Below are 18004 nucleotides of genomic sequence, written 5' to 3'. Positions count from 1 at the left end.
ACGTTTTAAAGCCACTAAGCGATATTAAAGAAATGGATGATGATTGTGAAGATAGTTATACAGGTAATTTGATTAAAAGATACACAAAGTGCCCAGTTAGTCTTGAACACCTTACACTTGCAGACTGGGCTGCCTGGTATGATACTGATACAAAACCATACAATAAGCAGTCCAAAGAACTTGACACTGATAGCCTTCTTTTAGAGACTGCTACTAATGAACTTAATGATGATGATTATAATGATGATGATGATGCCCACTCTAAACAAAAATCTTCAAAGAAAATCAAAAGGAGGAAAAAAGCTAGAATAATAAGAAGTGTGTGGTTCAACAAAGAAACTGAACCAGAGAAACACTATCATGAACTGATCATGCTTTTTACTTCATGGAGAAATGAAGACACTGATTTGCTTGGTAGTTGTTCATCTTATCAAGATTATTTTTCTCTTATGGCTCATAAAATAAATGAAAAGATAAAAGAATATTCTGTATGCAATGTAGACTTCAATGAAATACAAGAACATGCAAATAATATGGAAGACATGGACAATCAATATGACATGTTAGCACCAAGTACTCAAAATGTTGAATGCCAAGATGAAGCAGAAGGTAATCAAGATTTACAACCTGACTTAAATGAGAACTACAATCTTTCTGATGACATTGGCATTCCATCAGTTGATCTAAATCATGAACCACTACTACTATATGAAATGCAGGATGACGACTACAGACACATGATTCAAACTTTGAACAAAGAGCAAAAGGAATTTTTTTACCATGTATTACATCTGATTAAAACATCAGACGAGCCATTTCATTGTTTTCTTAGTGGAGGAGCAGGAGTTGGGAAATCAGTTGTAACAAAGGCCTTGTATCAGGCAGCCTTAAAATATTATAATCAGAGAGCAGGCATTGACTTTAGACAAGTAAAGGTGTTGTTACTAGCACCTACTGGTAAAGCTGCTAATAATATCAAAGGCAATACCATACATACTGCTCTTGGAATATTTGCATTTCACCCTGAAAACGTACAAATGCCCTGACTCAAGTAGACTCAATACCCTGAGATGTCAACTAGGTGATCTCAAATTGATATTTACAGATGAAATATCCATGGTTGGCAACAGTATGTTTAATATTCAAATCAATAATAGACTTAAAGATATTAAAGGCAGTCATTTACCCTTCGGAGGTGTGAGTATTGTTGCTATAGGTGACCTATTTCAACTTCAACCAGTAATGGATGGTTACACATTTAAACACCTAGACAATTCAGAGTATAGTATTCTTGCACCTAACCTTTGGCAAGAACATTTTAGAATGTTTGAACTACATGAAATTATGAGGCAAAGAGAAAGTAAAATGTTTGCTCAAATGCTTAACAGATTGACAGAAGGTAAACATACCTGTCAATATATTATGAAGTTTAAAGAGAGGTTAATAGATTCCAACAGCAACAAATATCTTGATGTACCTCACTTATTCATACAGAATGCTAAAGTAAACAATTTCAACGACAGAGCTCACAATGCTATGTCTGGTCCTAAGTACTCAATCAAAGCACATCACACTGTCATTGGAGCTCAATCTCAGACACTCAGGGAAAAATACTAAAACAAATTCCACTTGATCAACCAAATGAAACAAGTCAATTGCATACAGTGCTGAACCTAGCAGTAGGTGAAAGGACAGATATCTCTCATAATATGAGAATTGATGATGGCTTGACAAATGGTGCTGCTAATATAGTCAAACTTATTCAACTACAACAAACTGGCAAACCTTCAGGTATTATATGGGTACAATTTGATTGTGTTAATATTGGTGAGAAAACAAGACATGATAATAGACATCTCTATGTGCAAGGCATTGAACCTTCATGGACACCCATCAAACAAGTTACATCACAGTTCGCAGTAGGTAAAAATAGAACAGTATAGGTCATAAGAAAACAATTCCCACTGCATCCTGCTGCTGCAAAAACCATTCACAGGTCCCAAGGTGATACGGTTCCTAAAATAGTTGTCAACTATGATACTAAAAAAACAATACCTCATATTCACTATGTAGGTTTAAGCAGAGTAACAACAATGGAAGGCTTATACATAATAAACCGTTGTGAAGAGAAAATACCTGTAAATACCGATGTGCAGAAAGAAATGCTAAGGTTAAAAACTGAAGCTAAATTGCATTTGTGTATAAATTCCATTTACAATGCAAGCGAAGTGCCATTGAAACTTTGTTATTTAAACGCAAGGTCTTTACATAGACGCATTGAAGATGTGTGCACTGACTGGAACTACTCAAGTACTGATGTAAATATTTTTTCAGAGACCAGATTCAGCCATTCTGATGACAATAGTTTATATGTTATTGATAACTACACTTTATTTAGAAATGATAGTAGAATAACAAGTAATAATCTCCGACCATATGGAGGTACAGCAGTTTATAGTCGTATTGATTACTATCCTGGTTATCCATACTCCTGTAATTCTCATGAATTGAAATAACTGCTATCAGACTAATGACTGCTCCACACATGCATATATTTGGCATATATCGCTCACCTAGTGTACCTATAGTGCAAATGTGTTCTGCTCTTTCAAATGTCCTTTCTTTACAGGCCTTGCTACTCAATGTTTTTATTGGCGACTTCAATATTGACTCGCTAAAAACCACAGAAAGAACATCACTTTATAACTTATTTGTTAGAGATCATGGATATAAACAGCTTGTGTCATGTTACACCACTGATAACAAGACTTGTATAGATCATGTTTATAGCAACATACCAATATCAAATATTAAAGTACAAATACTTGAAACATATTTTACAGATCACAAATCCGTTTGTGCACTTGTTGATTGCTTTAGTGATTTAGCTTAAATATCAAAGTCTTTTCCAAAACAATAGGGAAAGAGATTTGATAAATGGAAGGCAAGGTTTCAAACGTCTATGATTCATCGTTAACTTGAAAGTTCAAAGGCATTTAAATTAAACAACAATTTTCACAAGCAAAATGAAGTTGAACTGGTGGCCAAAACTCTTTAAGTGTGTTTAACTGTTAAGTTAACAAAACAGGCTTTCGTTCGCTTAACCGCATGTCACATGGTCATTTACATTACATGATCATTTAAATTGCACATATACAAGTACTAAAGAAACCACATTACAAAGTAGTTCATTTGAGTACAAATATAGAAATTATCTCAGTCAATATTGTTACTTTTATTTCACAGTTACTGACATTCCAAACATGGACTCAAACTCAAGGTAAGTTGTTGTATCCTGATAAGACCCTTTAAATACATTAACCAATTGCCATTATAGGTAAGTGAATGCAATTGCATGTACATTAACTTAATGGAAATCTAATAATCTATTTTCTTTTCTTTCAGTAAAAGTACATCAACAACAAAGATCAATACCAAAAGTAAAGAGTCAGGTAAAAAAAAGCTTGTATATACTATACAACCCCTGTTAGAAACAAGCCTTGGAGAAATGACAACTCATTAGCAGTTCATCTCGAAATCTCATAAAGACTGCACCAAACTTGTGTTTGAATGATTTTATCAATTGTCACTTTCGACTCTACCTCTTCTCTATATATCCAAGCTCATTGCTCTTATATTACACTCTTGCTCAGGGCTGTAACTACCAAGAGACATGGAAGGCACTTGCCTCATCTAGATTTTAACCCAAAATTAAAAACAAAATACAGTTAGATGGCAAAATAATCCCCAGTTGAACGAGATTGCATTTTCAAATGAAATTCCTTTAAAAAATACTGAAAATAGAATTTGAGAGATGCTAGATTTCAAAAATTTCTGGGGGGCATGCCCACAGACCCCCCTAGCAGCTCATGCCTTTAGCAATCACAGAACTTGCCACATCTGTGTCAAAAGTCTGGTTGCGACCCTGATATGCTGGTTACTCAATGGGAGTAAAAACAGTAGAACATTCAAATGGTGGCAGTGGCTGCTTTATAGCAGTTTTATTTAGTTATTATTAAAATCCTGACAATACTTTTGGCTGCTTAATAGGAAGTGGCTGCCTAATGGGTCAGCATTTAATAGACATTCTTCGATTCTACTAAATTGACTGACCATAAATACAAAATTACTAAAAATAAATTGTTCTTCTAAATTTTTTCCTAGACGAATCCATTGAAGGATATGTGCACTTATTAACAGAAGTACAAACTGCAAGGAATTCCACAACCAACTACTTCAACTGTCGCATTCAAACAGGACAGGACAAAGCAGTCTGTAGTGTCTGTTATTCACCTCAAAAGCGCATGAATTTAAAACAAGCGTTCCTTAATAAATCACCAGTAAAATAATAATAATAATCACTTTATTTAAGTGTCGATGTGTTTAGCACTAATGTGCTAATTGGGGACACTGTAAAAAAATAAACAAATATTTCAAATATAACATAAACTATTAAGAATCCCAACTGGTGGGAGGCTGACCAGTTGGCTATTTACACAACATGGTCGAGGAGTTGAACTCGAGGCTACCGAGAACAAGTCCAGATAGTGGTAGGATGGAGGATTTGAACCAGGGACCTCCAGATTTCAAATCCAGCGCCCTAAACCACTTGGCCACGCCACCTCCCTAAAAATCACAGGAGTGAAGCAAACAGCATCAAAAAGATTTCACAAACAAGAAGAAGAATTCACAATTGCAAAACATGCAAAGGTAACTCCAACTTCACTGCCCTATACCTCTAGTGAACACTTCAGCAACCAGTTATGCACCATTACCAAAGCACTGGAAAAAGATGTATATGAAACATTACACGTCAAAGAAAAAGTCCTAAAAAAAAACAGGAAAAGAAGCAAGTTGATGTAAAAGACGGCGAAAAAGCAAAATACAAAACTGACTGTCTAATAGCAGATGAAACTAACTCAGTTAAACTAGTCCTCTGGGAAGGCATAATTGACAAAATTCAAACAGGGAAAACATCTTTTCAAGAATTTGAAAGTTGGTATCTTTGATGACATAAAGTACTTAAATACAAATGAACTCACTGACCCTCAAGAAATTGAAGATTTACACAATATCAATCTGACCACACCAGAAATACAAGACAACACAATTGAAGGCCGCTGCATTGGTGTGCACATCAAACATATGGCCTCTTGCATAGTATGCAACATGACCATCAGTGAAGCACAACTTGAAGAGGAAACTGTAACTTGTAACAATTGCAACATAACTACTCTTTCAAACACATGTAATACAAAATTAGTTGCTCAAATTGTCATTCAATCCATGAAGGACAAAAAGATCCTGAAGTTTACTTGCTTTAACAATGCCATTATCAGCTCCCTCAAAACAACAGACTGTCAGATGTCGTTATCTGATATCCCACTATCATGTTGCAAGCAGGGGATAGAAAATTATAGCAGACAAAACAACTCAAGTAATTTCACAGTTCCTCCCCTTACAGTAAGGAAAACTCTAACAACTGCAACATAACTACTCTTTTAAGTACTTGAAAAAGAAAATATTATTTGTACAAATTGTTATTAATCAATGCAGGATAAAAACATTCCCAAGTTTACCTCCCTTAATAATACTATAAGCAGCTTACTCAAAACAACTGACTGTCAGTTGTTATCTGAAATGCCATAAGAACACTTGAAGAAAGTTACATTGCAGACAGGGGATGAAAACATACAATGTAGCAGACAAAACAACCCAAGTGATTTCGAGGAAACTCTCCTTATAGTGATATTAAGATTTATTCCCTAGAAAACAAAAGCACTGTAACATTTAGTTCCTTTAATAATACTATAAACAGCTTCATCAATTAAGAAACTTCGACAAAATATATTGGAGGGTAGGGATAAGCATTTATGGCAAACAAAACCACACAAATGGGTTTATATTACTACCCTCCATTAATATTGTATGCAGTTGTTACTTAACCGTTGCTGGTTATTTGTATTCCTTTACTATTAATTTATCTCTCTCATGCGAACATGACTACTTGGGCGATATCCCCTTGTGTTAATGTACTGAAACAATAATTTTATTATCGCCCAAAAGCAACATTAAAAAAAAAAAAATACAATTTCAATGCCATCCTTACATTAATGTTTTGAATACCAGGTCAGTTACAACATAGTTAAAAGATACCTTGCAAATTAACAGAGGTTACTTCACTGTTTCACTTTGTGCATTTTAAATATTGTATAGTGTTGAGTTACTTTTAAACAACTTATAAGAACTCACCCACTGATTTTTTTACCTGTTAATTCTAAGAACAATAATTTTTGCAATCTGCACTATTTGAGTTCATCAATAAAAATGTTGTTTCCTTGGTACATGGTAGTCTTATTCTCCTTTTACCACTCTTTGAATACCAATCTTTACGCCCCTAAACAAACCGCCCCCGACATGACCCCCTTGGATTTTACATGCAGAAAATTTACTAAAAAACCTTTCCTATCTCTTCTATATGTGGACAGGGGCATTTTGTCTTAAAGACATAATGCCAAAACTTGTTGTCTCTTGCATAAATTTATTATCTCCTATCTGTTGTCGAAGGTGTACTGCTCTTTTAGGTAATCTTGCACTTACAATTTTTTAATTCCTTCAATCTCCCTACAAAACTACCAGCATCCACAAGCAGTTTTTGACTGCCTGTTATTTAAAAGAAGGTATGGTGCTTAAATGGAATTTTCAGTGGTGTTGGAAGATTCATACCAAAAAGACCTTCCATGTGAGGAGTATGGATATTTTCTGGAACAACACAATACATTATGTTATTAAAGCTACCTAAATGTAAAAATTAACCATTCTGTTAAAGAAATATAGAAGAAAGTTCTCAGCACGTAAGATTTCTTTCTTGAAAGTAAGGGTTGTAAACATCAAACAAAAATTTATAACTGGCAAAGATTTATGAGGTGAATAATGTCTCTAATGCTTATAAATATTAACATCACATGTGTTCTTTTTTCTCTACAGGAAGTCGACACTGAAATATGTGAACAAGTCTTCTCATGGCTTTCTAAATATGCCCCAATAACAAAACACATGAATTGATGGAGATTTTTGTTTCTCATGCTATTTATTTTAGATTGCCACAATGAAAACACTTTACAATTTTAAAATATGTACAGTGTTAAATGTTACAACCTGGAGAGGGCTCTGGCAAGATTCATTGTAAACAAGCAAAAAAGTCAAACACATGCAAGTAAACAGGACATTAAGTATGTTTTTTCAGCATTAATAAATTTAGGGCACCTGGATTTCTGTTCAATTTGATTTTTTGACAAAATTAATAATTTATCAAATCATGTGCACTTCTACAAAAAAGCATGAAAGGTATTAATAATAGTTATGAGACACAAAACGCAAAAGCTGCAAGACAATACTTATAGGCTGGCCTTGTGTGTGGGAGGCTCGGTGGCCTCATTGTTTGAGCCCTGGCTGGGGTCATTGCATTGTGTTGGTAAGACACTTTACTCTCACAGTGCCTCTCTCCACTCTCTCTAGTGTATAAATGGGTACCAGCAAGCTTAATGTTGGGGGTAACACTGTGATGGACTAGCATCCCATCCAGGGGGTATTAGAAATACTCCTAGTTGTTTCATGCTATAGAAACCAGGATTAGATTTGGCCTGATGGGCCCCTTGGCTCGTATTCAGACTTCACCAGTCCTTGTGTGTACACATGCTACTTTGAATAGAAATAAGGAACTAAAACCCTTCAATTTAGCGTATTACAATAATGTTCAGAAGAACTCTCCATGAGCGTTCTACATGTCCTACCAGTTGTATTTCAGTCATCTGAAAAAACATGACTTGAAACAGTACAACCTTGTTATTGAATATCCCATATGCAAAAGTGTCCAGAGCACCTTAAAACTCTGAACTGGTCTTTGTGATCAGTAAGTTATTAATTTTGAAGGACAAATGAAAGAGGAAGTAGTAAGCTACTTTACTACAAAATATTAGCACATTTTCCATTTCATTTCAGTGGGTTGAATAGAATTTAATACACAGTTTTATAACAACAGCATAACAACATCTTTATTCGCCTTATCAACTTAGGTAATAAACAAGGGGTTGCAAGAAAAACAGGTTGTCATAAGCAGTAACAGTTGCAGTAGGGTATATCCAGATGAGGGTGGCTGAATTTGTCTGTTAGCAGAAAAAAGGTGAGTATTTTTCTAAACCCACAATCTCTGATCTTTCTCTCTGTTTGAGATGAGTGGCAAACATGTAAAGCTTCAGTAATACACCCTGTAAAGGCTTTGTGCCTAAAATAAAATTAAAGCAGCAAGGAACAAAACAATTTGAAATTCAATAATGACCAAAATATAATGTTAACAGAGTATGTTTCTGCTATGTTCTATTAAATAAGATTGACTGTTTTTGGGAGTTACTTGAAGAGAAAGCATTTTCTTTGACTTCAAGTAGACATCTTTCAGACTTAATAGATGTTATTGCCAAATATGAAATGAAGAAAGTAAAAGAAATCAAAGGGATGTGAGTATCATTTTTCATGGGACAACTCATATAGCTGAGGCCCTGAATATTATTTTCCAATTTGTTACTGATTGGAAAGTTGAACAGCGATTGGTTCGGCTTCTTCTAGTTACAAAATCTATGAATGGGGAGGAGTTAGCACACCAACTGCTAAGAACTCTGTCTGTAGACTTTTCCATTCCACGTAGCTCTCTACTTGCTGCAGCAAGGGATTGTGCATCTGTTAATAATGTAGCAATAAGGCATCTAAAGATCTTGTACCCAGACCTGGTGGACATTGGCTGTTTTAACCATACTCTTGATCATGTTGGTGAAAAGATGGCTACACCACATCTTGAGAAGTTCATGAGGTCATGGGTCAGCCTTTTTGCACACAGTGCCTGCTCAAGAATTGCATTCAAAGCAATAACTGGACAGTTTCTTAAGTCCTACTCAGAGACCAGATGGTGGTCCAAGTATGAAATGATGGTGCAAGTGCATGACCTCTTTGGTGATATACCAGCCTTTGCCAATGGAGGTCAGATACCACAAGTGACTGCACGTAAACTGCAGGACATATTGAATGACCAACAGAAGCTGCCCTTTCTCACAGTGGAGCTGGCAATTACAGTTGAAGCCATGAAGCCAATTTTCAGTCTACATATCAGCTTGAAGGTGATGGCTCTCTGTGCTTGTGAGCATATGAGATAATAAGAAAGTTGGAGGCAGAGATGAGAAATGTACACTTCCCAAACTGCAGTGCTGTTATAAGAAACATTGCCAATGGAAACATTGCCCTTCAGTGACAGTCAGAGGCCTATGCAATGGCTTGTGTTCAACCAACATATGGTTACTCCACATCTAAATTTTTGAACAGTGGGGATCAGTTACAGCCACCTGTTCAACCCAGTCACAATAGCGGAAATTCAGCCCACTGCTGCAATTTTAAGTGACCAATTAAAGTGCCCCTAAAATCAAATTTTCCATCTTTTATGTTTGAACGCTTTTTGAAAGTACATGCTGTTTTCACTTACCTCCCAAAATTTGGGTTTGATACAAGCAAGGGAAGTCACATTTTTCGAACGGGGAAAGGTAGCGATATTTACCGCCGCCATTACCGAACAGTGTTCCAGTGAGCCAGAAGAAGACACGGTTACAATTTAGAGGAAGTGACGTCAGACTCTCAACTCACCAAAGGCACATGGCTAATTTCCCATACAAAACCTCTATATCCAAGCATGTTATTGTAAAATAACTTTATAACACCGTGCTTCCAGAGTGGTGAAATGGACAATGCCTGGTAGTCGTTGTGTAGTTCAAGGCTGCAGCAACTACTCAGATCACAGTATCGGCATTTCGTCGCATACAAGCCCTGCAAATAAGAGCGACGGTGACAAATGGGTAAGGTTTGTTCGAACACATCGAGCAAATTTTAATCCGGCGGGACGCTTCATGGTCTGCTCCGAACACTTCGACGAAACCTGCTTTGGCAGAACAATTCATTTCGAGCGATCAAGAAGATATCTTCTGCCGCATTCTGTGCCAACCATTTGGAAGGTTGTCGAACAACCTCTTTCACAGCGGAGTCGTCGTAAGGTAAACCATGTGTGTTTTGTTTGTTACCCTACCTCCTAGTAAACAGGCCCTATGAAATGTACCCTTTCGAGGAAAAAAATTGGAATATGCAACAGTTCTAGAGTCGGACGTTCTGGGTCACTATTTCTCCTATACACTCTTATTTAGTTTATTTGCCCTTTCCGGCGAACAAGACATATAGGTACCAGAAAATGTACAGGGCATCTTAGATGTCTTCAGTATCCGGTATCTACAAACTCTAAAAATTATGCGACATCTCAGATCTCACATTCCTATCCATGATGGCATGTTTCTTTCACACATAACTAGCTATAACTTGAATACTTTTGTTTCTATAGATCATCATGGAATTGGTTTCCGAGCCTGCTACTGCGCCTCCAGTCCCAGCAACAAGGAGCAGCACCTGCACAAATGTTTTGCCTGTAAGGACACAATAAAGGTCCCCATTTGGCTATCTTTTGCACTGCCTTTTTCCAGTAACAGCGATTGTTTGATAAAAATATAATATCTGTATTTCTTGCCAGGAGGAATTTGACCAATGTCCACATGTTTTGATGTCGCCTGTAGCATCCGGATCCGGAGACACTTCTGTAAGTTATCTTACTAACGCATAAAGCTTTACAATTGCTAGCACAACTCTTATTTATTTCATTTCTCGCAGAACGATCCTTGTCCAGCTCCTGGTTCTCCGGCCCTCACTTGTGGATCAGACACATACATGGACATTCTGTCAAGTACTCCCATCAGTTATGAGGTATTAATTTGTAGAGATCTCTGTTCAATAACTAGGAATAATAAGATAGGGTGGTTAGTTCAGCCAAGTGATACATGCAAGGCATAGAACTTCCTAGAACTTAAAATGCATAGAAAGTAAAAATTGACTGGTTTCTACTACAGACAACAACAAATTAATCCAGCGATGTCCAGCCAGCAGCCTTAATCAGCTTTGATATAGCTACCATGCATGACTATTTCTCTTGCTTTTAGAAAGGTTAAGCTCACTTACCTTCGTAATTTTTTCTCTATTTTTGTTTTATAGTTCTACTACGTATGACTATTATTATATGCCAACATAATTAAAAAACATGAATGACTGTTTTGCATTTTCAGACAGGCCAGAGTCATAGTGATGTTCAGCTGCCTGTAGTATCCCCCATTACCTCTCACAGTTCACTGGACTGCACTTCATCAGAGGTGCTCACAGAACAATCCACTACACAAAGCCAGGTATCTTCCAAGGGCAAAAAACCCCACAGAAAGAAAGAATCATGTGTCAACTGCCTTGTTTTGCTGAGTGAAAAGAAAAAACTTCAAAGGAAAGTAAAAATTGGACAGTCTCGACTAAAATCAGTTACTCAAAAAATGGAAGAAAACCAAAGAAACTGGGCCAAAACATTTCAAGAAATGAGCCAAAGGCCACAGTTAGTATCTTCAGGTGAGCCTTATATTATCACAGAACACCACAAGGCCAATCAATACATTGTAAACACAACAACAGACTACATGCAGATATAAAGTAAACACAATATGCTTCAAGCCTTTAACTGGTTATGGTGCAGTTATCTATTTTATGAGTTAATGTGTTCAAGTTTTGGCTAGCAACATTTATTTACTTATTTATTTTTATTATGGAATACTATGCGGCTCACAGCAATGTCCCTACCTTCCCTAATTGCAAGGGTGTTCTAGCAGTTGAACTCATACAATTTCCAGTTTACCCTATACTTTTTCTTACAAAGTTTGGTTAGAAGATGAGTCCCCTTCCTCACATAATGTCCTGGAACTGTCATAGGCATGGGTATGGATATCTTCTAGGACAGGTCTAAAAACTGTAATGTTATTCCTAGGAACTCAAACTAGTGAAGATGATTTGTTTGGCACTAACACACCTGAAGCACCAACAGAGGATGTGATATATAATAATGATGATGCTGATGAAGATGCGGCAGTTGGGGAGGGAGAGCAAGCAATGGATGTTGATGAAGGGGACCCATTGTGGTCACCTGACATTGAATTAGATGCCACTTACATGAAAACTGGAGACCATGATGACAGTGAAAAGGGTGAAAAACCAAGGTAAGAATTATGCTACTGTAACAGCTACTTTTCAAGTAATACTGTTAAAAGCACTTATTGCAGTTGGTTTTTCCTGTTTAAGACTGATTACCGCCCACCCTGCTTTCTTTTATTTTTCTTTTAGGTTGACTTGTGAGGGAAAGAATGTACAACAGGAACCAAAAGGAATTGTCTTCTTATCAAAGTTACTGCTCCTATTCCAATACTGCCACCTGTGCTTTGCCACAAGTCCTCATATCAGTGTGTCACAGACAGGGACAATGATAACGATTAAGACAACTTGCAGCATGTGCCAGGGAAGTTACGTTTGGCAGAGTCAGCCGTATCTCCTTGGAAGGTTTCCTGCTGGAAACCTTTTGTTGAGCTTCGCAATCCTTTGTGCGGGTGCTTCTGTTTACAAAGTGTTGTTGGTGTTCAAGTACATGGGGATGCTTGGTATATTCCCAACCCACTTATTATTACCATCAGAGGCATCTCCTAATACCATCAATAATGAAGTTTTGGCGCAACTACCAGGCTCGGATTCTGGAAAAACTGAATGGTAAAGAAGTTGTGCTTGCAGGGGATGGCCACCATGACAGTATGGGCCACTCAGCAAAATATGGAACCTACACCATATTTTGTTAAACTGTGGGCCTCATCATCCATATTGTACTGATCCAGGTACCAGAAATATCAATTAGTATTACTAATAGTAATTTTATTTCAATAACTTTGCAAAATCCACAAATTACACCATGTTTTTTTGTGAATAATACGACTATTGCATGTTTCACAATGTAAAAATTTCTGTATGTTAACAGTGTACATGTAATTCAACATGTCATGGCACAATGTATGTTAAAATTGCCAATTGAAACTGACTGTTCCTTAGGCCAATCAAGCCGGTAGTAGCAGCAACATGGAGTTTACAGGCCACCAAAAGGCTTTTGCCTTCCTGCTTGGCACAGGCATGATTATAAAGGCCTTTATTTCTGATCGACATATGCAAAGAGCCAAATGGATGCGGGAGACTTGTCCGAAGAAGTGCAAAGCGCTGGGGAAGCCTGTAATTGACCACTGCTTTGACCTATGGCACATTAGTAAAAGTAAGATTTATACCAGTCTGTGAATACTACATACACTAGTGCTAGTTCTTTACTACTGTTTTCCTGTTAGGTCAGCTTAATGCAGAGCAAGTGCATATTATGGATATATTGGATCAGGTGGTAAATTGAACACATTTGAGAAAAACTAGAATTTTTATAATACTTTTTGTACAGTGTCACATGGAAAGCCTTACTTTGCACTCATTTTTTACCTCCAAAATAGAAATACAGAAGGCTCTTATCAAGTTAAGCAAAGAGAAGGGGTGTGAGGTAATTGGGAAATGGTGGAAGGCATGTGTGAGGCACTTGTACTGGTCAGTCACCCCAACTATGCCTAACCAAGGGGAAGTCATACTGGCAAAATTTCAGTGCCTTTTGTCACATATCATCAACAAGCACAAGGAGCTTCCAAACCATTTATTTAACAAGTGTGCACATGGTCCAATCACCAGCCCTCGTGTTTGGTTAACAAAAGGTACTTACAGCACTGTGTTTGAACATCTTTACTGATTCATGAATGCTCTTGTGACGGTTAATGACTTTCAACACCTAGAAAATTCACTCTTTTTTCACTTATGATGTTTAGTAGAAACAATTCAGGTAATGTGGCATAAATAGTGGAATGCAATAACAATGTACATACAGTATACTTGTGTTCTTTATATGTGTTCATTATATGGCACCAATAAAGCCATGTACATGTATATATGTATTTCAAAGGGTCAGTCACCTATGAAAAACTGTGTGAAGTACTTTCCCAGGCACCTCTGTTGAAGGCAATTGAGAAGGCTTCTCCAGTAGCAAAAACAAGCTGTCTTGAGGGTTATCACTCTGACGTGAATCAGTTTGCACCCAAGATGCTGGCTTACTCTTACCTGGGGATACTTGCCAGGTAAGAACCTAAATTAGTTGTGTGGCCTGAAAGAAATGGCCAACAGTTGCAGTCTAAATGCTAGTTCACTAGTATTGTTGCCACAAAATGTTTACTGATTTTTCAGGCCCTTAAATAATATTGCTGCTTTAGAATTATTCTAAAACCACCGCACTGAAATTTTTTTATTTATTGTGTATAATCAATATTGACATTAGCTATCATATCGATATCAATCTTGCTGGGTGTCGAGACAAGACAGAAAATAACAGCACACTAGTTCTTGTCATGATGTCAAAATTAATATTATAAATCTGTGAAGCCAGTTACATTGAACAGTAGAAAACCTGCTACAGATAATAATAACTATTGTTATGTTCCTAGACTTTCACTCAACAAAACGAGCACTGTGATTGGTTGATTCTTGTTCACCTGCCTCTGATCAATTCCGGACTGGGATACAATTCCATAGTTGATGCCCGCGCTGGATACAACATTTGTTTGTTTGTGGGTTTTGCTGTGATTGTTGAAGGGAAAGTCTAAATATATAACAGTGCACTTGATGTCTGGTCCCTCGGGAAACAAGTTGGTTTTGTTTTCCCTTGAGTCCTGATGTTTCCCTTGACTTTGTCTCGGGAAACACGTATCAGAACTCTCTGGAAAAGAAAACTAACCCTTTCCCTTGGGACCATACATTAAGTGTATATTATTAATCTACAATGGGGGTTATTTCCTTAACAGCTGTTTACTGTGCATTTATTATAATACTTTTTTCAGGACCATCCTTTCTGCCATACATTTTAATTACAACCTTCAAAGAGAGGCACAAGTTGATGATCAAGGCAATCCAAAGCTAAAGGTGACGTATGCAAAATTCAAGGAGGGTGAAGCCACTGTCAGAGAGGTGAAAGTGGAGCAAAATTATGGTAAATAAATTTAAAGCTGTCTAACCCCTACAGCTTCAATACATGTAAGAGGAAAAAATAATGTTTATTCATTAGTATTATTGACATTCAGGCTAACTACTCTCACTAATGGGCTAGCTTGACTAGAGTATTGGAATTAACATTTCTTTTTATCATTCACAGTGCTCTTTAGCTCTATTTGTTACTTATACATTCATTATGAAGAAAGCAGTTCACCATAGGAACATGTAACATTCATACTGTAATCTAAAATTGTCCTATCAATAGTAGTTCTGAATGACTGTGTATATTAGTTCAGTTTTCATATTTATATTTCCATAGATTATGTGTCTGAAATATATGAAACCCTAATTTCAACACCTAGGGCAGATCTAAAGTGTATAAAGGATGAGTTGAACGGACAGATTCCTGAGGCCTTACACACTATGCTGGCAAACAAAGAGACAAGTGAAGATGCCAAGGAAAAGTATAAGTCAAGGAAAGGAAGGGAGACACTGATATGCCCTCCAACTGCAGAACTTGAGGAGGTCGCCCAGCCTCCCACATCCAAAAGGAAAGCATCTGTATGTAAAAAGTGTGGCAAACCAAGAAAGGGACATAAGAAAGGGCAGTGCAGCAACTAGAGAAGACATTCTGACATTCTCTCTGCATGCCACTACACAGTCCCCTTGCTGTTTTCATATCATTTTAGCAACCAAAATAATTGACAAAAGCAGAAGGCTAATTAATACTTGGTAAACATAATTTTTTGATATAAACAGTTTGAAGGAAACGTCCAAGTCGAGTCCAAAAACAGGAAGATTGATTTTTGCCATCAACACCTTAACTTATGATTTCTCTGTATTCCATTACTATAAATTACATTTTGATGTCATAAAAATGCTGATGCATGGTTATTACCAATTCAGACTGAAATACATGTTTTCATGCTTTTACCTAACTTCATTGTCTCAGAGGTTAAACATCAATGTTAATGAAATAGTTGGCATGTGTACACATTGGTTCATTGCCTTTGAGGTACTGTATGTAAAATGTTTCTTAACTGATACCTGCAAATACATGTAGTCAGTCTTCAGTTTCCTCCTCATAGCCTCGATATTGTTCTGCATTATTGGGGAAAGCTTTCCTTATAGCAGAGTAGACACAACTTGGGAGGGGGGACTCTGTTGGAGGATCCAACATATTCCCAAACAAATCGAACAAATTGCCGGTAGGCAACAGATCTATGGAATCTAGATATTGAAAAAGAACAATGCCATGGTAAGTAATTTTTACATGCAAACTAATGAATCATCCCAATTTCAAGGAAAATGCTTTAGATGTATGTGGACCAAATAGCATAATTTTCTGCAAATTATGATATTAATTTATGAAAATTAAAATAATAACGAAAGGTCACTAAAACGATAAAATGGAGGCAGGGTTATGAAAATCTACAGGTAAGTTCTAGACAATTAATATACAATATCCGTCTAGTACTTTCGTAAGTAGTTAGAACAACTGAAATGCCACAAACGTTGCCAACAAAACATAACTAACATAAAAAGACTAAGTTACTGGGACTTCACATTTTGAAGAATCATTTTAGCTACACGAAAACAGACTCACTCATTTTCAGCTGCTCCCAGTTGAGTCATCGTGGTTGAATAAGACTTGTTCCGTCTTGTTTTAAGTCCCAATACAGCAGTCTGCAATACCCACGTGTTTAGGCAAACAGTATCCAAGCCTGAATGTGTTGTAATACAGGTGCCCTCCATATCTATTTCCTCCATTTTTTCCAAACAGCGATCAACTTCCGAACAGCATCTGCACTCATCAGGCTTGACAACAAACTCCAATGAACAGTTAGAGCATTTGCACCTGAAAGATTGCAACATTCCAATGGCCCGCGAATAAGTTTCACAACTGTAGATAGCAATACCAAAGGTAAGAGAGCGACTGAACATCCAGTAATAGCCTCTCGCGATCCGACTTGTAAAGTGAGTAAGTTTTAGATAAATGCTCGCAATAGTCAAAAGAAGCAAAGAGAAAAGTAGTACAGACCAAGTTCCAACATCAACTTCACCAGAAAATCTGCTCCAGAGCATCTCCTCGTCCTCTTCTTCGATAGCAAGCTGCTCTGCATAGCTGGCTATCTCTTCTTCGGTTGCAATCAGCTCTAAACTGTCGTCATATCGTTCTACGTCCTCAGCTGTCAAATAAAAACTTTCAGAAGATTCGGCCGAAGACTCTGATCCACTGATTGAAGAAGTTTCGGAGAAATCTTCGTCAGAAATGTTGGACATTTCCTCAAACTTTTACTCAAGAGCCTACTAAACAACACTGAAATCAACAACGAGGGTTGAGAGTCTGACATCATGATTGATGCATGCTGCTGCCATTCCGCAGACTCAACTGGAACACGATTTCAGTAATGGTGGACAGATTTCCAGCGATTTCATAGCAAAAATACCTTACCATAGAACGCTTGGTTTGAAGTTTTTTCCATCCTACGATCCACTAGTGAACCCAAATAGCCATTTTCAGTTGAAAAATATTGGGAAAAAAACAAATGATTTTCCGTTTTAGGGGCACTTTAAGGAAAGTTCATTTCTTGAACAATGATGCATGTATTGATGGCCTCCAAAGGGAACTACCAACTTACATTGCTGCTGCTACTGATGTCAATCCTGATATTGATGCTTTAACCTGTTGGGGGAATCACAAACAAGAGATTCCAAATTGAGCAAAAGCATGCAAGAAAATCTTGCTTATCCAACCATCATCCGCAGCCTCAGAGAGGATCTTCTCATTGCTACAAAATGCCTTTCAGGACAACCAAGCATGTGCTATGGAGGACTATATTGAAGCCTCCATCATGCTTCGGTATAACAAAAAATGATCATGTAAAAGGAATACTTATACTTTATGTTGTTGATATAACCATCCATATAAGCATATCAAGCGATTGTATTT

At 37.0% G+C, this 18004-nt stretch overlaps 1 protein-coding gene, 1 long non-coding RNA gene and 2 pseudogenes across 4 annotated transcripts; 3 read left to right on the top strand and 1 right to left on the bottom strand.

Annotated features, from left to right (window-relative positions):
- Nucleotides 1–1116: 1116 nt before the first annotated feature.
- Nucleotides 1117–2981, top strand: LOC149099091 (uncharacterized; annotated as a pseudogene).
- Nucleotides 2982–3304: 323 nt separating this feature from the next.
- On the top strand, nt 3305–4332 carry LOC149099090 (uncharacterized). The gene is made up of 2 exons (XR_016203880.1): nt 3305–3452; nt 4165–4332. It is a non-coding gene; the product is annotated as an uncharacterized LOC149099090 (long non-coding RNA).
- A 5726-nt stretch (nt 4333–10058) lies between these two features.
- LOC110061828 (uncharacterized) lies at nt 10059–14260 on the top strand (annotated as a pseudogene). Its single transcript, XR_016203743.1, has 9 exons — nt 10059–10510; nt 10613–10678; nt 10750–10842; nt 11199–11523; nt 11936–12164; nt 12289–12827; nt 13039–13252; nt 13476–13727; nt 13973–14260. The product of XR_016203743.1 is annotated as an uncharacterized LOC110061828 (transcript).
- Nucleotides 10713–17800, bottom strand: LOC149099089 (uncharacterized). 2 transcript variants are annotated; one of them, XR_016203744.1, is made up of 3 exons: nt 16658–17776; nt 16099–16281; nt 10713–10873 (listed from the first exon to the last, which is right to left on the bottom strand). XR_016203744.1 is itself a non-coding variant. In XM_089277862.1 (2 exons), exons 1-2 carry the CDS (start codon nt 17332–17334, stop codon nt 16654–16656), a joined length of 498 nt encoding a protein of 165 aa, XP_089133988.1. In that variant the 5' UTR covers nt 17335–17800. The 2 variants fall into 2 exon arrangements, 1 of the variants encoding a protein (XP_089133988.1); XM_089277862.1 differs by lacking the exons at nt 10713–10873; nt 16099–16281 and having other exon boundaries at nt 16654–16909; nt 17093–17800.
- Between the last annotated feature and the right edge of the window lie 204 nt (nt 17801–18004).

Source organism: Orbicella faveolata, unplaced genomic scaffold (assembly GCF_042242905.1).
Source record: "Orbicella faveolata isolate gen_17 unplaced genomic scaffold, um_ofav_v1 contig_46, whole genome shotgun sequence".
Lineage (NCBI taxonomy): Eukaryota > Metazoa > Cnidaria > Anthozoa > Scleractinia > Merulinidae > Orbicella > Orbicella faveolata.
This window is presented reverse-complemented; position numbering and strand designations above follow the sequence as displayed.